The sequence below is a fragment of the Gopherus evgoodei genome, chromosome 11, assembly GCF_007399415.2.
Source record: "Gopherus evgoodei ecotype Sinaloan lineage chromosome 11, rGopEvg1_v1.p, whole genome shotgun sequence".
Classification (NCBI taxonomy): domain Eukaryota; kingdom Metazoa; phylum Chordata; order Testudines; family Testudinidae; genus Gopherus; species Gopherus evgoodei.
In genome coordinates, this window is record NC_044332.1 from 63,062,626 (window position 1) to 63,087,804 (window position 25,179).

Here is a 25,179-nt window from a genome sequence, read left to right on the forward strand (position 1 = left end):
GGCAAAGAGAGCTTATGGTTCAATTTCTAGCTTTTTAGGCAGGGTGAAAAAACCAATCTCATAGCTGGATTCTCTACACTGAAATCCATTGCGTCCAAAGCACCAAAGAATGGTTTCAGGTCTTTAAAAATCAACCCAACCCACTTCCCATTCTCATACCCCATTGTAGTTGTTTCAACACCTTTTGATCAAGAGGGTATGAAATATACCTGGTGAGGAAATGTTTATTACAGAAATCATTCATATTTCTCCTGTTCTTTGACATAAACTTGACAGAAAAGTTGTTTCTTAAGAGCGAATTTACTCAGTGACCGTTTTATTTCCTGTAAAACGCTGATCAAAAACAGAAAGAAAAAATAATTACCTACACTAAGATTAGGATGAATCTTGGAGGTTTGGGGATCCCATTGGCCTAATGAAATTATTGCTTGGTGACACCTGAAGTAGTCTGTATCACAGAATCAGAGAATATTAGGGTTGGAAGAGACCTCAGGAGGTTATCTAGTCTAATCCCCTGCTCAAAGTAGGACCAACACCAACTAAATCATCCCAGCCAGGGCTTCGCCAAGCCAGGCCTTAAAAACCTCTAATGATGGAGATTCCACCACCTTCCTAGGTAACCCATTCCAGTGCTTCACCATTTTCCTAGTATAGTACTAAGCCTATAAAAGGACCAAGGAGGGGAACATTTTAACCAAACCCAATTCCCACCTCTGTGTAAAATGATGCTTCTCCGGCACCAAGAGGGAATGCTGATTATTCTGACAGAAATGTTTCTCCTACTCTTTCCAGAAGAGTGCCACGGTCTATCAAAGCAACTTGTGATTACTGATTTATTCATTGCAAGGCACATGTTTCCAGAAACAGTTCTGCTTTGTAATCATTTGAAGCGCACTTCAGCTGCTTAACTCAGATTTTTTAGGCGCCCTTGTTTCAAACCAGCACTCTCAAGCAATTTAACAAAACCAGTATTACCACGTTCTCATCGGTCTGCCCTGACCAATATTGCAGAATCTTAGGTTTGTAAGGTGTCCATTACCTCAGTACTTTTGCTACTTTCACATTTTTTAATTAAAGATGTTTCCCTCGATCAGGAATCATAGTGGTGGCTCCCTAACCTACCAACACCAAAACTTCACCCAAGAATCAGTGAATTACCAACTAGCGACCCACTTCTATGGAGAATCATCATTCCCATCCAGGAATGGAGGGGCCAAACCAAATAGCTGACTTCCAACATGACCTAAAACTGGTATTTTCAGCAGAAGCAAATTCCAGAACCAAGGCCCTGCTACTACCAATGTCCTTCTTTGGATCCTGTCACTCCCAACTCTGAGGACAGAGGGAAGAAAAGACGGTTACTCACCTTTGTAACTGTTGTTCTTCGAGATGTGTTGCTCACATCCATTCCAGTTAGGTGTGCGCGCCGCGCGTGCACGTTCGTCGGAAACTTTTTTACCCTAGCAACTCCAGTGGGCCGGCAGGTCGCCCCCTAGAGTGGCGCCGCCATGGCGCTCTATATATACCCCTGCCGGCCCGCCCGCTCCTCAGTTCCTTCTTGCCGGCTACTCCGACAGTGGGGAAGGAGGGCGGGTGCGGAATGGATGTGAGCAACACATCTCGAAGAACAACAGTTACAAAGGTGAGTAACCGTGTTTTCTTCTTCGAGTGATTGCTCACATCCATTCCAGTTAGGTGACTCCCAAGCCATACCTAGGCGGTGGGGTCGGAGTGAGAAGTCGCGGCATGGAGCACTGCAGATCCGAAGGCCGCATCCTCTCTCGACTGCTGGACCAGGACATAGTGGGAAGCAAAGGTGTGGACCGATGACCAGGTCGCTGCCCGACAGATTTCCTGGATGGGCACATGGGCTAGGAAAGCCAGCGACGACGCCTGCGTCCTGGTAGAATGCGCAGTCACACGGCCCGTAGGGACATGGGCCAAGTCATAACAAGTCCTGATACAGGACGTAACCCAAGAGGATATCCTCTGGGAGGAGATAGGAAGACCTTTCATACGGTCTGCTACCGCCACGAAAAGTTGGGGGGATTTTCGGAAGGGCTTAGTCCTCTCTATGTAGAACGCGAGAGCCCTACGGACATCCAGCGAGTGGAGCTGCTGCTCCCTGCCTGAGGAGTGAGGTTTTGGGAAAAAAACCGGAAGGAAAATCTCTTGGTTGATATGAAAGGCTGAGACCACCTTGGGCAGAAAAGCAGAGTGTGGCCTCAGCTGCACCTTATCCTTGTGGAAGACCGTATATGGGGGGTCTACCACCAGAGCTCGGAGCTCCGACACCCGTCTAGCTGAGGTGATAGCCACTAGAAAGGCAGTTTTCCAAGAGAGGTAGAGCAGGGAGCAAGTAGCTAACGGCTCAAAGGGGGGTCCCATGAGCCGGGACAACACCAGGTTAAGATCCCAGGTTGGAGTAGGGGGACGGACGTTAGGGAATAAAGGTTCCAGCCCTTTAAGGAATCTCGACACCGTCGGGTGAGAAAAAACGGAGCGACCGTCCGCACCCGGGTGAAAGGTGGAGATAGCTGCTAGGTGGACTCGCAACGACGATAAGGCCAGACCTTGCCCTTTGAGGGACAAAACGTAGTCTAAGATTTCGGAAACCGAAACCTCCATAGGGCGGAGATTTCTCTCTACGCACCAACAGGAGAAGCGCTTCCATTTCGCTGAATATGTGGCTCTTGTGGACGGTTTCCTGCTGCTCAAGAGCACCTCTCTCACAGGCGTAGAGCAGCGCAGCTCTGAACCAGTCAGCCACGCAGGAGCCACGCCGCTAGGTGCAGCGACTGCAGGTCTGGGTGACAGAGGGTCCCGTGGTCCTGGGTAATCAGGTCCGGATGAAGGGGCAGGGGAACTGGGTCGGCTATGGCCAAGTCCAGCAGCATGGTGTACCAGTGCTGCCTGGGCCACGCCGGGGCCACCATGATCACGAGAGCCCTGTCCCTGCGCACCTTCAGGAGGACCTTGTGGACCAGAGGGAACGGGGGAAATGCATAGTACAGGTGGGTCGACCACTGGATGAGGAAGGCATCCGCTATCGACCCCGGCTCCCTGCCCTGAAAGGAGCAGAACACTTGGCACTTCCCGTTCCCCTTGGACGCGAAGAGGTCCACCCGGGGATAACCCCACCTCCGGAAAATGGAGAGAGCGACGTCCGGGCGAAGGGACCACTCGTGTGACAGGAAGGATCTGCTCAATCGATCTGCCAGAGTGTTCCGTACTCCAGGGAGGAAGGAAGCCCTGAGGTGAATGGAGTGGGCTATGCAAAAGTCCCAGAGACGTATCGCCTCGTGGCACAAGGAGGAGGACCTGGTGCCGCCCTGCTTGTTGATATAGTACATGGTCGTCGTGTTGTCCGTAAACACGGCGACACAACGACCCTGAAGCTGATGACAAAACGCTTGACAAGCAAGGCGGACCGCTCTCAACTCCCGTATGTTGATGTGGAGCCCCACCTCCTCCTGGGACCACAGGCCCTGTGTCCGCAGGGTTCCTAGGTGGGCCCCCCAGCCTAGATCTGAGGCATCCGTTGTCAGGGATACCGATGGCTGAGAGGGGTGAAAGGGAAGACCCGCACATAATACGGACTGGTCTAACCACCAGCCGAGAGAATCTAAGACCTTCTGGGGGATTGTGAGTAACATGTCTAAAGGTTGCCTTTGCGGCCTGTAACGACTGATAAGCCACAGCTGGAGAGGCCTCATGTGGAGCCGAGCGTAGCCGGTCACAAAAGTGCACGCCGCCATGTGGCCTAACAGGGTTAGACATGTCCTCACTGACGTCAATGGGGCTGACCGCAAACGTAGAACGATCGCCGCCATGGTCTGGAACCGTTGCAGAGGCAGCGAGGCCCTGCCCACAGTGGCATCCAAGACGGCCCCGATAAATTCCACCTTCTGCGTGGGCCTCAGAGTGGACTTGTCTGTGTTTATCAAGAGGCCCAGACTTGCAAACATGGCGGTGATCATGCGGACATGGCTGTTGACCTGCTGTTCCGACGTGCCCCGAATCAACCAGTCGTCCAGATAAGGGAACACGTGGACACGGTTGCGCCGAAGATGCGCCACGACAACTGCCATGCATTTTGTAAACACCCTCGGGGCCGTGGACAGGCCGAATGGGAGGACTGCAAACTGATAATGAAGAGCCCCCACAACGAAGCGGAGAAAGCGTCTGTGGCGCGGCCAAATGGCAATGTGGAAATACGCGTCCTGCATGTCGAGGGCGGCGTACCAGTCTCCCGGATCCAGGGATGGAATAATGGTCCCCAGGGATACCATGCGGAACTTCAACTTCACGAGGTATTTGTTGAGTTCTCGCAGGTCGAGGATAGGCCTGAGGCCCCCCTTGGCCTTGGGGATCAGAAAGTAGCGGGAATAAAACCCTTTGCCTTTCTCGTTTTCCGGAACCGCCTCTATGGCTCCTTTGCTGAGGAGCGTCTGCACCTCCTGCCGAAGGAATTGCTCGTGAGAGGGGTCCCTGAAGAGGGACGAGGAAGGAGGGCGGGAAGGAGGAAACGAAACAAACTGCAGGCGGTATCCCATCTGCACCATACTTAAGACCCAGCGGTCCGATGTTATTTGGGACCACGCCGGGAGGAAAAACGAAAGGCGGTTTGAAAACGGAGGGAAAGGATCCATAGGGGAAACTGTTACCGCGCCCTCGGGCGCACCTTCAAAATGAAGGCTTAGGACCAGGCGGGGGTTTTGAGGAGCCTTGGTTCTGCCCCCCTTGGTTCCCAGACTGCCTGCGCCTGCCGTTCCTGCCGCGGCGCCTGTAAAGGTCCTGCCGCTGGCGGAACTGGGAAAACGGCCTACGTTGTTGCTGTTGTTGCGACCTAAAGGGTCTACGCTGCGTCACGGGGGTATGCATCCCGAGGGACCGCATGATGACCCTGTTGTCTTTTAGACTCTTGAGTCTGGGGTCTGTCTTATCGGAAAACAGGCCCTGGCCTTCGAAAGGAAGGTCCTGTATAGTGTGCTGGAGCTCCGGCGGAAGGCCGGAAACCTGCAGCCAGGAGATGCGACGCATCGTAACTCCTGACGCGAGGGTACGGGCAGCCGAGTCCGCAGCATCCAAGGAGGCTTGTAAGGCCGTGCGTGCGACCTTCTTGCCTTCGTCCAAGATGGCCGTAAACTCTTGGCGAGCATCCTGTGGCAGCAGCTCCTTAAATTTGTCCACTGCCACCCAGGAGTTAAAGGCGTATCTGCTCAGCAGGGCCTGCTGGTTAGAGACCCTGAGCTGCAGCGCCCCAGCCGAATACACCTTACGGCCAAGGAGGTCCATCCGCCTGGCCTCTCTGGACTTGGGGGCCGGAGCCTCCTGGCCGTGACGCTCCCTATCGTTCACCGATTGCACTACCAGTGAACCGGGAGTCGGGTGAACATGTAGATATTCATAGCCCCTAGAAGGGGCCATGTACTTTCTCTCGACTCCTTTCGCTGTCGGAGGGATGGAGGCCGGGGACTGCCAGATAGTATTGGCATTGGCCTGGATGGTCCGTATGAAGGGCAGGGCGACCCTGGTGGGAGCATCAGAAGAGAGGATGGTGACAATTGGGTCCTCTATCTCCGAGACCTCCTCTGCCTGCAGACTCAGGTTTTGAGCCAATCGCCTGAGGAGGTCCTGGTGCGCCCTGAGATCCAGCGGGGGGGGACTGTTGGAGGAGGTACCCGCCACCGCCTCATCCGGGGAGGAGGATGATGAGACCCCAGGCACGATAGTGTCCAACTGAGGGTCTTCCTCAGCCCTCGCCTCTGCCTCCGGAGCCACAGTGGAGTCCTGCTGTTTGGGCCCTTCGTCCCCTTCCGGGGAGGGAGGGGGGCGAGACAAGGAGGCTTCAGGGGCCCTACGCTCCGCAGTCGCCGGTCTAGCAGGGAGCTGCTGGGGGCCCTGGGCCTGATGGTATGCCCAGGGTGTCCAGAATCCCCACTGTTGTGGGCCTTGGTCTTGCAGCGGCGGATCACCGAACAGCGCCGCCTGCCGGTCGGTGCCCAGCGCATACCCGCTGTCCGTCTGGGAAGATACGGACGGCTGTCTCGAGGGCCATGGTGGGGCCGACCCTGGATGGTAAGGGTCTGCGCGGGCCGGCACGGAGGATCGTCTCGGTGCCGGGGACCGGTGCCGGGAGTCATATCGGTGCCGGGACCTATCACGGTGCCGGGATCCTGATCGGTACCGGGTGCCGCTTCGGTACCGGGACCTGCCACCAGCTCGGTGCCGGGAGGTCGACCGGGACCTGCCACCAGCTCGGTGCCGGGAGGTCGATCGGGACCTACCACCAGCTCGGCGCCGGGAGGTCGACCGAGACCGGGACCTGCCACCAGCTCGGTGCCGGGAGGTCGACCGGTGCGGCGAGTAGCGTCGGGACCTGCTCCTGGAGTCGCGGTGCCGGTGTCGCCGACTGGAGCCTGACCGCGACCGTCTCGATGCCGACCGTTGCCGCGAGTGCGACCGGTACCGCTGAGGGGAGCGGTGCCGGGACTGCGAGCGGCGTCGGGATCTGGAGCGCCCAAGACGTCGGGACCTGGATGGCGAACGACTGTCTCTGGGCGGCGCCGACAGCATGGGCTTGCCTCTGGACACAACCCGCACCGGAGGTACCGGGTGTGGCAGCCGAGTGGGCTCAGTCAGGGCAATAAGGTCCCGAGCCGAGGCGAAGGTCTCCGGTGTGGACGGGACCACTATCTCAACCCCAGATCTCCTGGGGGAGCTCGGCGGCACCGGACTCAACGGACCCGCCGGGCCCGGAGTCAACGGTGCTGACGGTGCCGGCGGCGCCGCGGCCGATGTCGAGGCCGGGCGCTCAAGCCGGGTCTGCCTGGCCGGAGTATCAGACTTCGATGGCCTTGGCTCTGATTCCGGTGCCGGAGAAGGTCGGTGCCGGGGAGTCTTCTCGGTGCCGGAGCGATCCGGTGCCGGTGCCGATACCACGGCCTGCGAAGCCGACGGGTCAAGTGCCGCCTCCATTAGGAGAGTTTGTAGCCTCTGATCCCTCTCCTTTTTTGTCCTCGGCTTAAAAGCCTTACAGATGCGGCACTTGTCAGATCTGTGCGATTCCCCGAGGCACTTCAGGCACGCTTCGTGGGGATCGCTGGTAGGCATGGGCTTCTTGCAGGCCGCACACTGTTTGAAGCCCGGCGAAACAGGCATGAGCCTGGCGCCGGGTGCCGGGAAGGGCTAAGCCCCCGGCAAAGAACTACTTAACAACTATTTAACTAAACTATCTACTTAACAAACTAATTAACAACTATATGGAACTAGAGATAACGATAGACAAGCGATAGAGATACTAGGAGAGCTAGGGACGTGGAGGACAGCTAAGCCGCGCTCCACAGTTCCAACGACCGACACGGCGGTAAGAAGGAACTGAGGAGCGGGCGGGCCGGCAGGGGTATATATAGAGCGCCATGGCGGCGCCACTCTAGGGGGCGACCTGCCGGCCCACTGGAGTTGCTAGGGTAAAAAAGTTTCCGACGAACGTGCACGCGCGGCGCGCACACCTAACTGGAATGGATGTGAGCAATCACTCGAAGAAGAACCACTGCTACAAATCACAACTGCTCTGATGGCACATGGGGCAAGAGGCTGTCTTTTAGATACCTGCATCTTAGATCATTTAGGGTTTTAAATAGAATAAGCAGCAGTACTTTGAGTGAAGAAAATTGCAGAGCTTAGCTTCAACTTCACAATCTCCTATGCACATGAGGCAACCAATTTTTCCCCACTGCTCTCTGTCCAAGATATTGGACTTCATCCATGATGACTACATCCTTTCCATCTTGTAATAGGTTTTTCTTTGTCCTTCATGCATTCTCTTTCCTCCAGGAAAGAGCCAATCTAAGATGTAGCTTGTGCTTTTGCCGTGGGGTAATCTGAGGGCATGGTCACACGACCACAGCTGCCTGTTGACCTGTGCAGTGCAATACTTCCACACTGGTTACACAATCTCTCCAATGCATTCTTAAGATTCTTCATAAACAATGCTAGTGGAGTGCATTCACCTTCACCATCCTGTTGTGTATTTTCACCACCTGCCACATTTCTAAGGTGTACAATAGTAATAGTGTACCATTGTACAATCTGATTTTCGATTGTAGATGTACCTTCTTGCTCTTCCAGATGTTTGGCAAACAAACAGAAAAACGATCAACTTGCTTTGCCAATTCTTCCCTTCACTTCCTTAGTGAGCTGGACATTTACAGATACTGTATTTCCAGTACAGTGGAGTTGTATCTTACGCAGGGATTTATGAAGATTCCAACTTGCTGGCTCTTCCTGTTCGTTGTCATCATCATCGTCTTCTGTAGACGATTTTATCAGTTCCTCTCTTTGTTAGTCAATGTTTCTCTATGGCTCTCAATTAATTCTTCAATTTCTTCATCGGGGATGTCAACGAAGCCATCACCACCCACTTGCCTAGCCACCTGAACCATGCATTTCACTTCTTTATCAATGGTCGGGAAACTATTAAAATCATTCACACGGTCTTTCCATAGGTTTCGCCAACACGCATTGACTGTTTCAAGCTCGATTGCATCCATTGCCTGTTTAATATAAGTGATGCAATCGGCAATGTTGAAGGACTTCCAACACTATATATTAAGATTGGGATCAGCATCCATAGCGCTATGTATCCGTGAGAATGTAAGCCTCATGTACATGGCCTTGAAACAGTGAATCACGCCTTGGTTGAGAGGTTGGAGGATGGAGGTGGTATTGTGGGAGAGAAAAATGACTTCAGTGTCATTATGCGCAAACCAGATTGCCTCAGGGTGGCCAGGAGCATTGTCTACGATCAGCAATACTTTAAAGTCAAGTCCTTTCTCTTCAAGGTACTGCTTGACTTCATGGAAACACTTGTGAAACCAATCCAGAAATAATGCTGCAGTTACCCAAGCCTTTTTATTTGATTGCCAGAACACAGGCAGGAGGTTTTTGTTCTTACCTTTCAGGGCACAGGGATTTGCAGCCCTGTAGAGCAAGCCCGGCTTTACTAAATGCCCAGACGCATTGCCACAAAACAACAGTCACATGGTCTTCAGCTGCTTTGAAGCCAGGGGCTTGTCTTTCTGATTTCAAAATGTAAGTGCGGTTGGGCATTTTGTTGCAGAAGACCCCAGTCTCATCAGTGCTAAGAACTTGTTCCAGAAGATAGCCTTTTTGTTCTATGATTTTCTTTAATTGTTCGGGGTAGGCTTTTGCTGCCTCTTCATTGGCAGATGCAGCTTCACCAGTAGTCTGCACATTTTTGAGATTGAAGCAGTTCCTAAAACTGTTAAGTCAACCTTGGCTGGCTTTGAATTCCTTCTCATCAGAAGGCTTTGGCGGGAGGTTTGCATAGAGCACAGAGACTAAGAGCCTTTTCTAGCAACATGTTGCCATCGATAGGCACACGTTTATGGTTCATGTCTTCCAGGCATAAGTTTAATGCCTTTTCAGTCTTCACTAAAGTCCTACCACGCACCTGGCTCGTCACCTTAGGAGTTATTGGAGCACTTGATGCCACGGCTTGACGAATTTCTCTCACTAGAATCTTGATGGCATGGATGCTATATTCGTTGTAGCCATATTTCTGTGCCACCTTTAAGATCGACATACTGTCTCTCAATAAGTCCAACACAGACAGTTTTTCCTCGAGCATAGGAACAAATCACTTTTTCTTCAGTTGAGCACCAGATGAAGTAGTTGGCTTATGTTTAGGGGCCACATTGTATGAAGAATATGTATCTTTAAACACTAGAATCACACTCAGCGCAGCGAGATGCTCATACTATGAAAGGCATGTGGGAACTGAGATCGACTGAGGGAACAGCAGATTCACGTTTCCCATCTCATGCTCACTCCAGGGCATACATTCATTGCGCACATATAGTTGAATTCGCGTAAGTTAAATGTGCGTATGATGCAACTCCACTGTATAGACAAGTCATCAACTATTGCATACTCTTCTCCATCAATCAGACATCTGCCAGCATCAAGAGCATTCACTCCTATCTCCGTGATCTTCATCTTCTGCATACTGATACAAAGTTCCACTTTGGCCACTTCTGCTTGTATGCTCATAAAGAGTCTTTTTATTTAATCCAAGCTGGCATCCAGTATGACTAGATCATCTGCAAAATCTAAATCTCGCAGCTGATCTCTTGCTCAACACCAGTGTCATCGGCAGCAGTTGTCGCTCTTCTCATCAGTCTATGACAATGCAGAAGAGAAGTGGAGATAAGACATAACCTTACCTTAACACCATGTAACAATCTTGAACTATTCCATGCCTCCACTCTTTCCAGATGCAGCACATACAGATTTGTCACACACAGCTTTTATCAAATTAACAATCCTTGTTGGAATCCCATGGTGTCTCAAGATCTTCTCTGTGGACACTATCATATGCTTTTGTAAAATCAAGGAAGTTAAGCCATCTTTTGCTGGTATTTTAAGCCTCTCTCAATAAGTCTTCCAAAAGGAAAATTTGGTTTGAACACAAGCTTCTACATTGAAATACTTGAATACTTTATCAACAGCAGCTTTCATCCTATTCAAAATGATAATTCAGAACACTTCTCCAGGTATAGATATGAGTGTCACCCCTCTCCAATTATCACAAATAAATTGGTCCCCTTTTGCAGGGATTTTGCAGTTACCTACTGAAGACTGGAGAAGAGTTATCTCCTTTTCCCAAACCATTCTGTACAACCTGCAGATGCACAACCACTTCCTCCCCAGCTTTTAACATTTCAGCATCAATATCACAGCCTGGTACATTACCACTCTTCTGTAGGTTTATGGCCTCAGTTACTTCCTCAAAATCAATTACCTTTAATAATATAGAAAAGTCTGCTATTTCTTCCCACCTATCAATGTGTTAATTGTTCTGGTTGGTTAAGCACAGCCTGGAAACATTCCATCCAATGGGCTTTCCGTACTTCCTTTGTGGTTAAAACTGTACCACCTCAAGCCTTCACAATACCACAACAGTTCAAGAACTGTAGTTATCAGCTGTTTAAATACTAGAAAAAGCTTTTTAGAATCCCCTCTCTTATACATGACCTCAGCTTCTCTCACTTTATTTTCTTCCCATTCTCTCTTATCTCTTCTAGCCAATCTTTTAACTTCCTTGTCTTTGTCTGCATATTCCTATTGCAGAATAGCTTTTACTGCTCTCTCATTTTTGTTGAATTTTCTTCTTTAATTATTTCCTCTCTTCAACAAGCTTCCCTACATTTGGTTGGAAACATTCTTCTTTCTTAGATCTTCTCACTCCCTTTGTAATCCTGGCTGCATCCACACTTACTTCTTTGAAAAACTGACATTGTTCTTCTATAACAGTATTGGTCCCAGGATAAGAACGCAAGAGAGAGGATAATATTTTTTACTGAACCAAATTCTGTTGGTGAGAGAGACAAGCTTTCAGACCTGAAGAAGAACTCTGTGTAAGCTTGTCTGTCACTAACAGAAGTTGGTCCAAGAAAACCTATAACCACCTCACCTATAATAACCTCACCTACCTTGTCTCTCAATTGTCTCCTATGTCATCCATCAGCGTCTTTAACTCTTCAGATCTACTGCTAAATTGCAGCTTGAAATGCATCGTCACTCTGGATCTATTCACTTTCTAGTATCATATATATCTTCTGCCTTTAATGGTGTTACCTTCGTTAGTTTTATTTTGATAGTTCTAATAATAAGATGGGGGGAAATGTGACATGAGCACTCGTACACACCCTGGAATCCAACAGTTCCCACATGCAATTCTTGTCTTAAACAGGGTATCTTCACAGTTAAGGTTCAGATGATTCACTTCTTTGTTGCTTTGGTTCTCAATCATCATAGAGTTGAGGATTTGCTGGTTGACTATCTTGTCTTTCATCCAGCAGATCAAGGATTTTCGCTGTTGGTGTCTGTATTTGCAAATCTGTGACAGACTCATTTTATCTCTGGTTTGTTTCCATAGAAAAGCATTTTTATGGGGACAGGCTGTTAGCCTGGTTTACAATCCCATACCAAGAGGACAAAAATGCAGAGCCCAGCATCCAAATATAATATGGGTTTTTCAGACTACCATAGCTAAAATGTGTACTGTTGTATTTCTGCACTAGCCAAAGGCTACATGTGGGTTTCAAAAGGTATGCCCAGGTACAACACACAGCAGTCCAACCTAGAGATGATGAAGACAGAAAAACAAACATGGTGGGTATGATGCTCTGTACCTCGGAGAACACCCTACACCCCCCATGTTCATCTTTATAAAATGATTATGTGGTATCCAATGCAAAGTTTGTCATGTCAGGTGTCTTCAGAAGGCTCATGATGCACTGAGCATTGTTTTTATGGTGATGTTATAGTAACTGTTGTTACAATAATGCTATAGGTTGTAATTTCATGTATATAGTTATGAGGCTGAAAATGTGTCATCATGGCTTAAAAAAAGCCCAGGCAAAAACTCTCCAAGAGCAGAGGGGCAGTTCAAACTCATCAAGGAATGTATGGGACAAACCCAGCCCCGCCTCACAGGAACAAAGGACACTGGCCTAGGCAGTAACAAAGGATTTGTTGGACTCAAGTAAGTCACCCCCCTTCCTTTGGCCAGTTTGGGACTATAATGGGGTAATGCTCATCTGACTCTGAAGGGTGGGGGAGGGGCAAAGCCAAGAGGGAAGAAAGAACATGATAAAAGGGAGAGACATTTGCCATGCTCTTCCTCTCTCTTCCACTTCCGTCTACAGACGCCACCACCAAGCGACTGAAGTGCTGATCAAAGGGGAGAGTCTGGCTTAAGGGCAATCAGTCAGCCTGTGGTGAGAAGCATCTAAGCTTGTAAGGGCACTGAAAGTGTTAAGATCAGCTTAGAATGTGTTTTGCTTTTATTTCATTTGACCAAATCTGACTTTTTGTACTTTGACTTATAATCACTTAAAATCTATCTTCTGTAGTTAATAAATCTGTTTGCTTATTTTACCTGAAGCAGTGCGTTTGGTTTCAAGCATGTCAGAGACTCCCCTTGGGATAACAAGCCTGGTGCATATCAATTTCTTTGTTAAGCTTGCATCGTTCAACAGGCATAAATGGACATTGCAAGATGGAGGCTCCTAGGATTGTGTCTGGGACTGGAGATATTGATTAATGTCTTTCGGTTGCACAATTCAAGCAGCTTACATGCCGGAAGCTATGCATGAACAGCCCAGGAGTAGGGGTTCTCACAGCAGAGCAGGGTAAGCTGGCTCCCAGAGTCAAGGATTGGAGTGACCTAGTAGATCACCAGTCCAGATAACATCAGGGGAACATCACAGTGGGGTCTGCACCTCAGGGGTAAGGATGCACTCATTTAAACAACTCAACTTAATTTCCATTGTCACTAAAGAATTAAAACAGATTAATCCAGTAAGTGTCAAGGTGGTGACCCACTGACTGTTGATAAACTTATACCCCTCAAATGAGGGTGCAGACACAGCCCTAGTCAAATCCTCAGTGTTTCCCTGTGCCAACAAGTATATCTTCCAGCTTATCTGGAATGAGTTTATGTGAGCTGGCTTTCTTCCAGGTCCCTCCATCTGCCAGAGACTGGAAATGCAATCCATCATCCTACAGAGATCAATCACCAGTGTTGTCACAGTAGCCAGTACTGAGTATAATACCATGAAAAGGAAAGAGGGGTAACTGGTGAGAGGGCTATTGTCAAATGCTCACTTCTGAGGCAAGGACTGTGTTATAGCATATTTAAGTACCTCCAGGAATTCATTCCCCTTCAAGCAGGCATTAACAATTCTCGTAAGTAATGGGACTACCTTCACCCCCACTAGTTTCCACCAGCCAAGAATTGTTTAAGAATCCCTCTGCCAGGGCTTCCTTTGTAACTATAACCAGAAACCCATAGTCCCCTCCACCTGATCATATAACCCATTACATAATAATAGAGTTTAAAGAGAGATCAGCCTGGACCAAACTTCTGAATACCCAAAAACTTTGGAGGAGTTCAGATACAGATCTTCTAACTTCACTGCTCACATTATCTAATATTTTACACAATCTGATTGTACTCTGCCTCGGGGCTGGACTCCGAAAGTTCAGATATTTGTTGTCTCCACAAGACATGGCAAAAATCATATGCAATTTACTAGTGCAATGTAGAAAACAAGCATTAGAGTGGGAAGCTGTGTATCACTCATGAACAGCTGAGTGACTAGAGAAGATATTAATCTTAAGTAGCAACCAGAAAGAGGAATACCAGAGGATAGCCAGAGAGAATGGTAATTGGAAGGCAATTTAAAGAGATTGTCAGAGGGTCAAGCAGCTTGAATTAATTTTGTTTACCTTTTACAGGGCACAATGCCATTGAGGCAACTGCTGTTTTATTGTCAAGATGAGGATTTGTTCAATACATCCACGGCCTCTAGTCTTTCCTGATAAGTTTCTCACAATCTCATGGAGTTTGAAAAGATTTTTAAAATTAACAAATTAGCATATTAATTTATCATTCATTATGCTGCATTTCTCAAAAATGTATTCTCTGTAGGGTTTTATGGCTGTTCAGATAAACCTAGAAATAAACATGCAACTCTAGGATAAACCTACTGTACATGTTCATTTTGAAAAAGTTCACCCACACAAATTATGTGAAACATTTAATTTTTATACTAGGTAGTTTAGCTGTCTATATATGACAAGGCAAACAGAAGTGCAGTTAAAATCCTTCAGCAAATATGAGATACTTTTACTCTCTCTGCTCCAACTATCAATGTCCTTAATCTGACGTAAACAGAGGAGAGTTCTGCAATCCACAAATGTAATCAATACAAGTGTCCATGACTAAAAGTAAGACAAACTATACAGATGGAAAACTTCACAAATGGAGATTAATTTAGCTGGCTTGACTTTTGGGGTTAGTTCACCTTTCTTGTATTACGTGATCATCTACTTATATTACATGATTCTTTTCTGTACACAGAGCATAATCCTTTTGTCTATATATTTAATGAAGAATTAGCATTTGTACTTTAAAATAAAAACTTCTACTCTTTTGTGTTCAAACGGCATGTATTTATGCAGCATTTTAGTGTTCCACTTTGGGATAGAACTATTTAGAGAAAGAGGAAATAATAGCATTACATTTTTTTTAAAAAGTGTTCCCTAAATAGTTACATACATACACATACACCACTGCGAAAAAAAACACCGCACCTTCTCATGTTGCCAGGTGGGAAGTGGCGAGGGATGTGCTGGCCATGGCTTCCCGCCTCCCCCATTGGCCTGGAACAGCAAACCGCGGCCAGTGGGAGATGCGATCGGCTGAACCTGCCGACGCAAAGGATAAATAAACTGGCCCGGCCCACCAGGGTGCTTACCCTGGCGAGCCGCATGCCAGAGGTTGCCGACCCCTGTTATAGATTAAAGAACAGATGTAAATTGTATATATATAGTAGTCCTCTTTGTGACTGGACCTTATGCCTGCCTGCAGCTCCACTGACTTCAATGAATTACACTGCACAAGAGAAGGGATCTACCTACATGGGTCAGATTTCAGATTAATGCCTTAATTTACTGTGACAGCCTAAATGGGTATCATACTGTATAGCACACTAGTGAAGGCAGACTACTGCATTGCTCAACACTAAAAAAAGTGAATGCAGCATTTTATAATTATTTTTGGAATTATAAATCTTTCAGTCAGCTGAAATTAAACCTGCCTCAAGAGCTCAAAAGCAGCATCAAAATTAATATATTAAATAGAACTTTTAAAATAATATTAATAAAAAATTAAATACTGTGGTGATGTGGTCTCAAGAGATACCTATAATAGTCTAGTCTGAAAGTGTTGAAATTACTATTGTTCGTTACTCTAACAGTAGGATTTCATGAACTATTTGTCCAAAGCTATCACTGAGAGTCTGCAGTGGATGAAACAGAAAAATGGTAAACCTCTCATGTTTACTGTCTTGTAATTACCCAGCACGGAAATAACTGAATAACCAAAATAGATTCCAAAGATAATATATTACAAAGAAAGCAATGGAAATATATCTTTATTTTTGGAGCTGATGGGTACATATTTAAGGCTGTCAATTAACCATAGTTAACTCACGCGATTAATTCAAAAAAATTAACTGCGATTAAAAAATTAATCACGCTATTAAACAATAGAATACTAGCTTAAATTAATTAAATATTTTTGGACGTGTTTCTACATTTTCAAATATACTGATTTCTATTACAACACAAAATAAAAAGTGTACAGTGCTCACTTTATATTATTTTTATTACAAATATTTGCACTGTAAAAATGAAAAAAAAAGTATTTTTCAATTCACCTCATACAAGTACAGTAGTGCAATCTCTTGACCGTGAAAGCGTAACTTATGAATGTTAATTTTTTTTGTCACATAACTGCACTCAAAAACAAAAGAATGTAAAACTTTAGAGCCTACAGGTCCACTCAATCCTACTTCTCGTTCAGCCAATTGCTAAGACAAACAACTTTGTTTAAATTTACAGAAGATACTGCTGCCCACGTCTTGTTTACAATGTCACCTGAAAGTGAGAACAGGCATTCACATGGCACTTTTGTAACGGTGTTGCAAGATATTTGCTTGCCAGATATGCTAAACATTCATATGACCCTTCATGCTTTGGCCACCATTCCAGAGGACTTGCTTCCATGCTGATGAAGCTCATTAAAAAAATAATGCGTCAATTAAATTTGTGACTGTACTCTTTGGGGGAAAATTGTATGTTTCCTGTTCTGTTTTACCCATATTCTGCCATATATTTCATGTTATAGCCGTCTCGGATGATGGCCCAGCACATGTTCGTTTTAAGAACACTTTCACAGCAGACTTGATAAAACGCAAAGAAGGCACCAGTGTGAGATTTCTAAGGATAGATAAAGCACTCAACCCAAGGTTTAAGAATCTGAAGTACCTTCCAAAATCTGAGAGGGATGAGGTGTGGAGCATGCTTTCAGATGTCTTAAAAAAGCAACACTCCGATGAGGAAACTACAGAACCCAACGCACCAATAAAGAAAATCAATCTTCTGCTTCTGGCATCTGACTCAGATGATGAAAATGAACATGTGTCGGTCCATTCTGCTTTGGATCATTATTGAGCAGAACCCATCATCAGCATGGACGCATGTCTTCTGGAATGGTGGTTGAAGCATGAAGGGACATATGAATCTTTAGCACATTTAGCACGTAAATATCGTGTGATGTACTACAACACTGCCATGCGAACGCCTGGTCTTACTTTCAGCTGACATTGTAAACAGGATGTGGGCAGCATTATCTCCTGCAAATTGTAACCAAACTTGTTTGTCTGAGCGAATGACTGAAGTAGGACTCAGTGAACTTATAGGTTCTAAAGTTTTACATTGTTTTATTTCTGAATGCAGTTATTTTTTGTACATAATTCTACACTTGCAAGTTCAGTTTTCACTATAAAGAGATTGCACTACAGTACTTGTATTAGGTGAACTGAAATATACTTTTTTTGTTCTTTACAGTGCAAATATTTGTTATCAAAAATAAATACAAAATTAGCCCTTTGTATACTGTGTTGTAATTAAAATCAATATATTTGAAAATGTAGAAAACAACCAAAAATATTTAAATAAATGGTATTCTATTATTAACAACACAATTAATTGTGATTAATTTTTTTAATCACTTGACAGTCCTAGAATATTTACATATAAAAATTAGTTGATAACTCAGGTACTATTTATCTATAAATATAAAGTGAGCACTGTACACTTTGTATTCTGTGTTGTAATTGAAATCAATATATTTGAAAATGTAGAAAACATCCAAAAATACTTAAATAAGTGGTATTCTATTACTGTTTAACAGCGCGATTAATCACGATTAATTTTTATCAGGGTGCTGTTCTACATTTGGATGGCTTCTTAACTTCATTGTAGAACTGATAAATGAAATTGTTTTTAATTGTTCACTTTATTAATGTAACTTCTGTTCACCATTCACTACACTTGCCTACACTGTAACTTCTGTTCCATATTGTAATTCAAACCCCATTTTAAAACACTCACTCCATTTTGTAAAAGCTTTCTCCAACCTTCATTTTTGCAAACCCTGCTGCAATCTTATTAGTTTAGATGTGTGAATGAGGTATGTATGAATGATGGAATCAACTGCCAGCCCCAGCCTGTCCTGATGAGATAAAGTTCAAATACCAACGGCTGAAGACCTAGACAACAGCCCTAAACAAAGTAAGAAGCATCCACCCTCAAAAGAAAAGGACAACAGAACAACAGAAGGAAGATCAAAGCCAGGTCCAAGGCTGAAAGTCATGCCTGCAATTGATGGGTGATCAATCTAAACCCAGAGGCAGCGTGACACAGCAAGACCTATAGACTTTGAATCCAAACTAAGGCCATGTCTACATCTAAAATTTTGCAGCGCTGGTAGTTACAGCTGTATTAGTACAGCTGTATAGGGCCAGCGCTGCAGAGTGGCCACACTTACAGCAACCAGCGCTGCAAGTGGTGTTAGATGTGGCCACACTGCAGCGCTGTTGGGCGGCTTCAAGGGGGGGTTCGGGGAACGGGAGAGCAAACCGGGAAAGGAGACCAGCTTCGCCGCGGTTTGCTCTCGCGTTCCCCGAACCCCTCTGCAAACCGCAGGGAAGGAGACCAGCTTGCTCGGGGTTCGGGGAACGAGAGAGCAAACCGGGAAAGGAGACCAGCTTCGCCGCGGTTTGCTCTCGCGTTCCCGAACCCCTTGCAAACCGCAGGGAAGGAGACCTGCTTGCTCGGGGTTCCGGGAACGAGAGAGCAAGCCGGGAAAGGAGACCCGCTTCGCCGCGGTTTGCTCTCGCGTTCCCGAACCCCCTGCAAACCGCAGGGAAGGAGACCTGCTTGCTCGGGGCTCCGGGAACTAGAGAGCAAACCGGGAAAGGAGACCCGCTTCGCTGCGGTTTGCTCTCGCGTTCCCGGAGCCCCTGCAAACCGCAGGGAAGGAGACCTGCTTGCTCAGGGAACGGGAGAGCAAACCGCGGCGAAGCTGGTCTCCTTTCCCGGTTTGCTCTCGCGTTCCCGGAGCCACCCAGCAAACCGCAGGGAAGGAGACCTGCTTGCTCGGGGCTCCGGGAACTAGAGAGCAAACCGGGAAAGGAGACCCGCTTCGCCGCGGTTTGCTCTCGCGTTCCCGGAGCCACCCTGCAAACCGCGGGGAAGGAGACCTGCTTGCTCGGGGAACGGGAGAGCAAACCGCGGCGAAGCTGGTCTCCTTTCCCGGTTTGCTCTCGCGTTCCCGAACCCCCCTGCAAACCGCAGGGAAGGAGACCTGCTTGCTCGGGGTTCCAGGAACGCGAGAGCAAGCTGGGGAAGGAGACCAGCTTGATTACCAGAGGCTTCCTCCTTCCACGGAGGTCAAGAAAAGCGCTGGTAAGTGTTTACATTGGATTACCAGCGCTGGATCACCAGCGCTGGATCCTCTACACCCGAGACAAAACGGGAGTACGGCCAGCGCTGCAAACAGGGAGTTGCAGCGCTGGTGATGCCCTGCAGATGTGTACACCTTCAAAGTTGCAGCGCTGTAACTCCCTCACCAGCGCTGCAACTTTCTGATGTAGACAAGCCCTAAAAGCCTATAAAAAAGAAGGGTAAGATGAGAGACTCTGGGTAACATTCTGCTGCCAACATGGAAGAACATCGGTGCCTGCCCAACAGAGATCCAGCTCAGCCTTGTGCCCAGCTTTCCTGGCCAGTTAGCTGCCACAAGCTACGAACTCAAGCTGCAAAATCAAGCCATGAACTTATGCTATCTTCAGGACTGGTAACTATACAGCAGATGCAGAACACCTGATGAATGTGGATGTGTGTGTGTGTGTGAATGTGTGTATGTGTTTGTGTATAGGTATTAGGTATAGTGTGTGTGTGTGTGTGTGTGTGTGTGTGTGTGTGTGTGTGTGTGTATTAGGTATAATGTGTGTGTATAAGAATTAAGATATTAGTTATTAGTCATAAATTGTTATCATAATAAATGTGGCATCTTTGCCTTGTCCCCTTTAATAAGATCCTGCTGGTTTTTACTGGTCTAATATAATTGGTACAACATCATTACAGCTAGGAAACTGCCTTTTGGAAGGACTAGTATTTCTGGTTGAAAGAAAAGGAAAGGAAAGGAAAGGAAAGGAAAAAGAAAAAAGAAACCAAAACCCTCACATTCAACCTAACCAACTTCTAGCTTGAAATGGCTGGCAATAGGCCTCTTAACATGCAAGAACATGAGATTAAGGGCATGTCTACATGTACAGTGCTGCAGCAGCACAACTGTACCAATTCAGCTGTGCCACTGCAGCACACCTGGTGAAGACATTCTATGCTAGCAGGAGAGAGCTCTCCCTTCAGCCTAATAAAATTACCTCTGTGAATGGCAGAAGCTACGTGGGCTGGAGAAGATCTCAGGAGGCGGTTTACTCATACCCCTGAAATTTAAGATATGCTGACATAACTGTAATATAGACATAGCCTTCGTTATGTAATATATGTCACCTGGGGTGTGAATAAACCACGCCCTTAGGTGACATAAGTTACACCAACAAAGAGCTTCTACCATTCGCAGAGGTGGTTTTATTATACTGATGGAAGAACTCTCTCCCGCCAGCACAGAGCGTCTCCACCAGACATGCTGCAATGGTGCAGCTGCATCTTCAGCTGCAGTGCTGTACATTCCTTTAGCCTCCACCACCCTTATTCCACTCACCTGTTCTGTACCGCCCTGAAGCTACCTGAGAATTCAGATGTACCTAAGGAGGCACCAGAAGAGCAAACTATTTGGCTCTTAAAAAAAGCCCCCTTCCCCCTGCCCCCGGGTTCCTACTGAAGACTGCAGAATTTAGCCCAGACTTTTTTACATTTAAAAAAGGTAATTTAGTGACAATGAAAGCTGAAAGCCTTAAGGAGACTGAAGAGCTTTTCTTGGCCACAGAACAAGTGCACCCTAGTAGCCGCTGTACAAATACAGTGCACATAGCAGTTGTGAAAGTTAGCACAGAATGACTGCCGATAAATATCTATATATTTTAAATTGGGCCTATAGATGCTAAAACTGTGAAACGGACAAAACCCAGAAGAAAATGGACAGAATAACTCTATCCACTTTAGGAATTGCTGAGTTACTTTTTATGGCCTGGGTTAGATGATTGTTGTGTTCTTCCCTGGCTTTAAAAATTTATGGCTGGTACTGAATCAAAATTTAAAGGAGAACACGCTTTATAGCAATTGTGCAGTTCCTCCACTACCTTGGCACAAGCCTTTAACTAACATTAGCACTGAAAGCTATACGAGACTCCTGCCGAAGCAGGATGCTGTATTTGATACTGCCTTGGTGAGAATTTGTTAGTAATTTCTTGCATTGGCAATGTGGATGCACAAACAAGGAAAAGAGCAGCTCGAAGTCCATTAGAAACTTAAGACAGTGTCCCTTTTTGCCAGCTCCTCAAAGGAACTCCATAGGAAACTCTTTCCTTGCTTCTAGGAAGATGTTATGAGGGGGAAAAAGGAATTATGTTGTGAAAGTAGAATGAATTATATCATAGAAGTAGAATGAATTAAAGAAATGCTGTATGTTCCTTTAAGCAGGAATGAGGAATGTTGAGATAAAGTTGTCAGGAAGAGGAACATTAAGGTATTGAACAATGGGTCCACTTAAACTGATGGTGGGACATTAACAGGAGATTGGGGAGAGTTAATAAGGACAGGAGATATGTGTCTAGGCATAGGTAAACGTATCAGTTCTGCTCCCTTTGTAATCTTGTAAATTTTGTGCCCTTTTATCTGTATAAATAAGGTGGTTTGAGCCTTTTATGGTGCTCACATTTTCTGGGTGTATTAGCAGAGCGCTTTTGCTAACAAACAGAGTGGTCTGACAAATTGTGAGTACTGAATCTGACTGTGACAATTTGAATAAATCTTCTCTCATCAAGGTGCTTAGAGCTCTGCTTGAGCAAAATAAACATCCTAGGTAGCAATATAAAAACAACATGGACTGTGAAAATCGGTCAGACTGTAAGGATCTTTTAAGGACTAAAATCTTGACTTGTGATTTGTCTTTATTATTTCAGTTTTCTCCTCCAAAAGCAGAGCAACAAGTAAGTCAGAAAAGTTTAAGTAGCAATTTGAGCAAGATACATCTTAACCTTTTATTCATGCACCTAGTAAGAGGCAAGAATAAATAATCTAGACATTTATAATGTAAAAGTAAACGCCCAGAAATAATAAAAATAGTACTGTAGCACTATTATTCCTGCCACGCTATACACAATTATCTTCAACAGTAAGACAAGAGAGGAAGCGTGTGACTGAGTAATGGCAGTATGTTTCAAGTGACGGCCATTACAATTTAACAACCTGGGAAGTGACACGTTCTCCTAAAAGTGCCTTGTTACAGTATCTTATTTTTGTTGTGAATTCCATTTCATAACAGGAAAGAAACTGATACTGCTGAGCATTACTGAGTTACATTAGAGAGCATTATCAAAGCTGGCCAGAAAGCTTTACTTGGTCCTGAGGGTCAAAATTATTTAACTGTACCTAAGATTTTAGAGTCATGTTTAAACAGCCATCATTATAAGCTAGTGAAATTTCCCAGGAAACTGGACAAAATAATATGAGCAGGGTGCCACTCAACTCCTTCTCCATCCATGACTAAGTTCTTCTTTCCTAATTATCTATCCAGGTATTATATGGCCCATATTACCATAGTATCTGAGCACGAGTTCTCTGCATACCCACAACCACTCACTCCCTCTTTGCCTGCAGCACAGCTCAGGCCTTGGTTACACATGAAGACTGTATTGCTTTAACTACACTGGCTTAATTAAAGTGGTACAGCGCCTAGTGTGGACACAGTTATATTGCTATAAAGGTGTCTTATATCAGCAGAGCCATTACCATAGAGAGTGGTCCCCAACCTTTTTGTCTGGGGGGTGCCAGATGAAGAACCGTGGCGGGTCGAGCATCCGCCGAAATGCCACTGAATTTGGTAGTATTTCGGCAGCACCGCCTCTCAATGACGTCGCTTGTCGACGGCAAGCAGCATCATCGAGAGGCGTCGCCGCTGAAATGCTGCTGAATTTCGAAGGCATTTCGGCAGATGCTAGACCGCCGCCAGGACGCGAGCACATTTAGATGCCCGCATGGTGCCCATGGGCACCTAGTTGGGGAACGCTGCCATAGAGAAGGAGAATAAACTACATCAATATAAGGCAACATTATACTGATACCACCGCATTCACATTAAGGGTTGTACCATTTTATTGGGGTACAAAAAAATTACAACCTATCTGAAATAGTTATACTGGTACAAAACCTGGGTGTAGACAAGGCCTCAGGCTGTTGAAATTCCTGTCCTTACCTCTCCTCCCTCCGCCCCTCCCCTCCCCACCCCTCCCACTCACCAGCTTTGGAAATGGGCAACAGGATGGATCACTTGATGATTACCTGTTCTGGGGCATCTGGCACTGGCAACTGTTGGAAGACAGGATACTGGGCTAGATGGACCTTTGGTCTGACCCAGTATGGCCGTTCTTATGTTCTTACGGCTATGCACAGTCTGGCTATGATCCCATGCCTGGACTGGAAAACCTGGTTGTGGGGTGGAAGCAATAACTCCCAAACGAACAAGAGCACTGGATACCTGCTTGGGCCCACCGGCACCAGAGGCAGACAGGGAACTGGGGATAGCAATCTCTGGCTGGTGGGTCATGTGTGTGCAGCATTTAGTGCAGGACTGCTGAAAGACTCTAGCCCTATGTGGATACACAGTCCTAGAGACATACTGCTGCCACTGGACTTAAATACACTGAGAGATGTCAACAAAAATGTCAGCCCAACAAAACTAAAACTAGTAAGAGAACTTTTCAAATGACATTTTATTCAAACTATGACACGTTTAAACTAAAGACTATCTATTCTAACAAATAGGATTGTGCAGTATGTGCTTTTCTTGTCAAACCACAGGAACTACTGGACATAACAGGGAAGGAGATTTTTACATCTTGGTTGATGCTGAGGCTGCGGTGTAATTAAAAGTTATTAAAAAATCTGCTTTATTGCTTATTTGGCTAGGTATTGGCTACCCTATTAAAATCTGTTAAAGGACAGACAAAACACGAGGACAGATTTGCACAAAACCAAGTAATCAAACTTCTTGAGATTGGGACAAAATGTTAGTGTACTGCCTCCTCTCCCAAATCTGTCCCTATATACTGTGAAAATGTATTAAATGGGCATGAGCGATTAAATGGTTTCAAATCCAACAATATGGCTTTCAAGACCCCCATTCCAGTTCTGCTATTACACTTCAGTCCTTGCCTGCATCACTGCACTCAAACTAGTCCATTCTCTATTCACAAGCCTCTTTCAGTAGAGGTTGACAACCCAGTTATGTAGTGTGAAGCCTGTGTAGCAGCTAATTTTCCACTCCACTAGAAGGAGACCAGTAACTCACATCTTTTTATGACACAGTTTCAGTTTTTACTTTGGGGTTCCCCAAATGAAAACCAATTAATCAGTTCTGCCATCTTATTTCTGAAGAGCTCATAACATGTAGTGCTTTCAGCTAAAGGGTATCAGTGTTACTGTGTCTTTACACGATAAAATAAGGTTGGAATTCAACAGTTTTCACACCTACCTGCTACATTGAGCTTTTCAACTGCTCCTAAGCTGGGAGCAGCAGTGGTGGTACTGTTGGTAGAGTTTGCTCCTGTGCCATTAATTACAAGGTTCTCCACCTTGGACTCTAGCTTGCCAATACGCTCCAAGATATTATCCAATAAGACTGCAAGAGTTTTCTTTAGATCTATAACAAATGAAAAACAAACCATGTAACATCACACTGGATACCACATCGACACATCAGACACTCATCACTGACACCTCATATCAATCAAATAAAAAAAGAGAAGCTAATGCAAATACTACTCTGCAGCCCAGCAGTGATCACATACCATTTCACCATTACAGGTCCCCCCTCAGCCACAGCAAGTGTCTTAAAATTGTTGGAGAAATCAGATTGTATTTAGAAATCTGTTGTGGAGCTCCTCTCATCATATAAATATATTAGAGTTGTCAATTAATCGCAGTTAATTCACGCAATTAACTCAAAAAAATTAATCGCTGTTTTAATCACACTGTTAAACAGAATACCAA

General features: G+C 45.9%; 1 protein-coding gene across 5 annotated transcripts in view; it reads right to left on the bottom strand.

Annotated features, from left to right (window-relative positions):
• MGAT5 (alpha-1,6-mannosylglycoprotein 6-beta-N-acetylglucosaminyltransferase) overlaps nt 1-25,179 on the bottom strand; it is a 172,701-nt gene that overhangs the window by 133,533 nt on the left and 13,989 nt on the right. For all 5 annotated transcript variants that reach the window (XR_004002604.1, XR_004002602.1, XR_004002603.1 and 2 more), the window contains exon 2: nt 24,662-24,829. Coding sequence is in view for 1 of the 5 variants with exons in the window: in XM_030579978.1 (XP_030435838.1) it covers nt 24,662-24,829 (168 nt within the window). In the remaining 4 variants the exon portion in view is untranslated. The remainder of the gene's footprint in view (nt 1-24,661; nt 24,830-25,179) is intronic.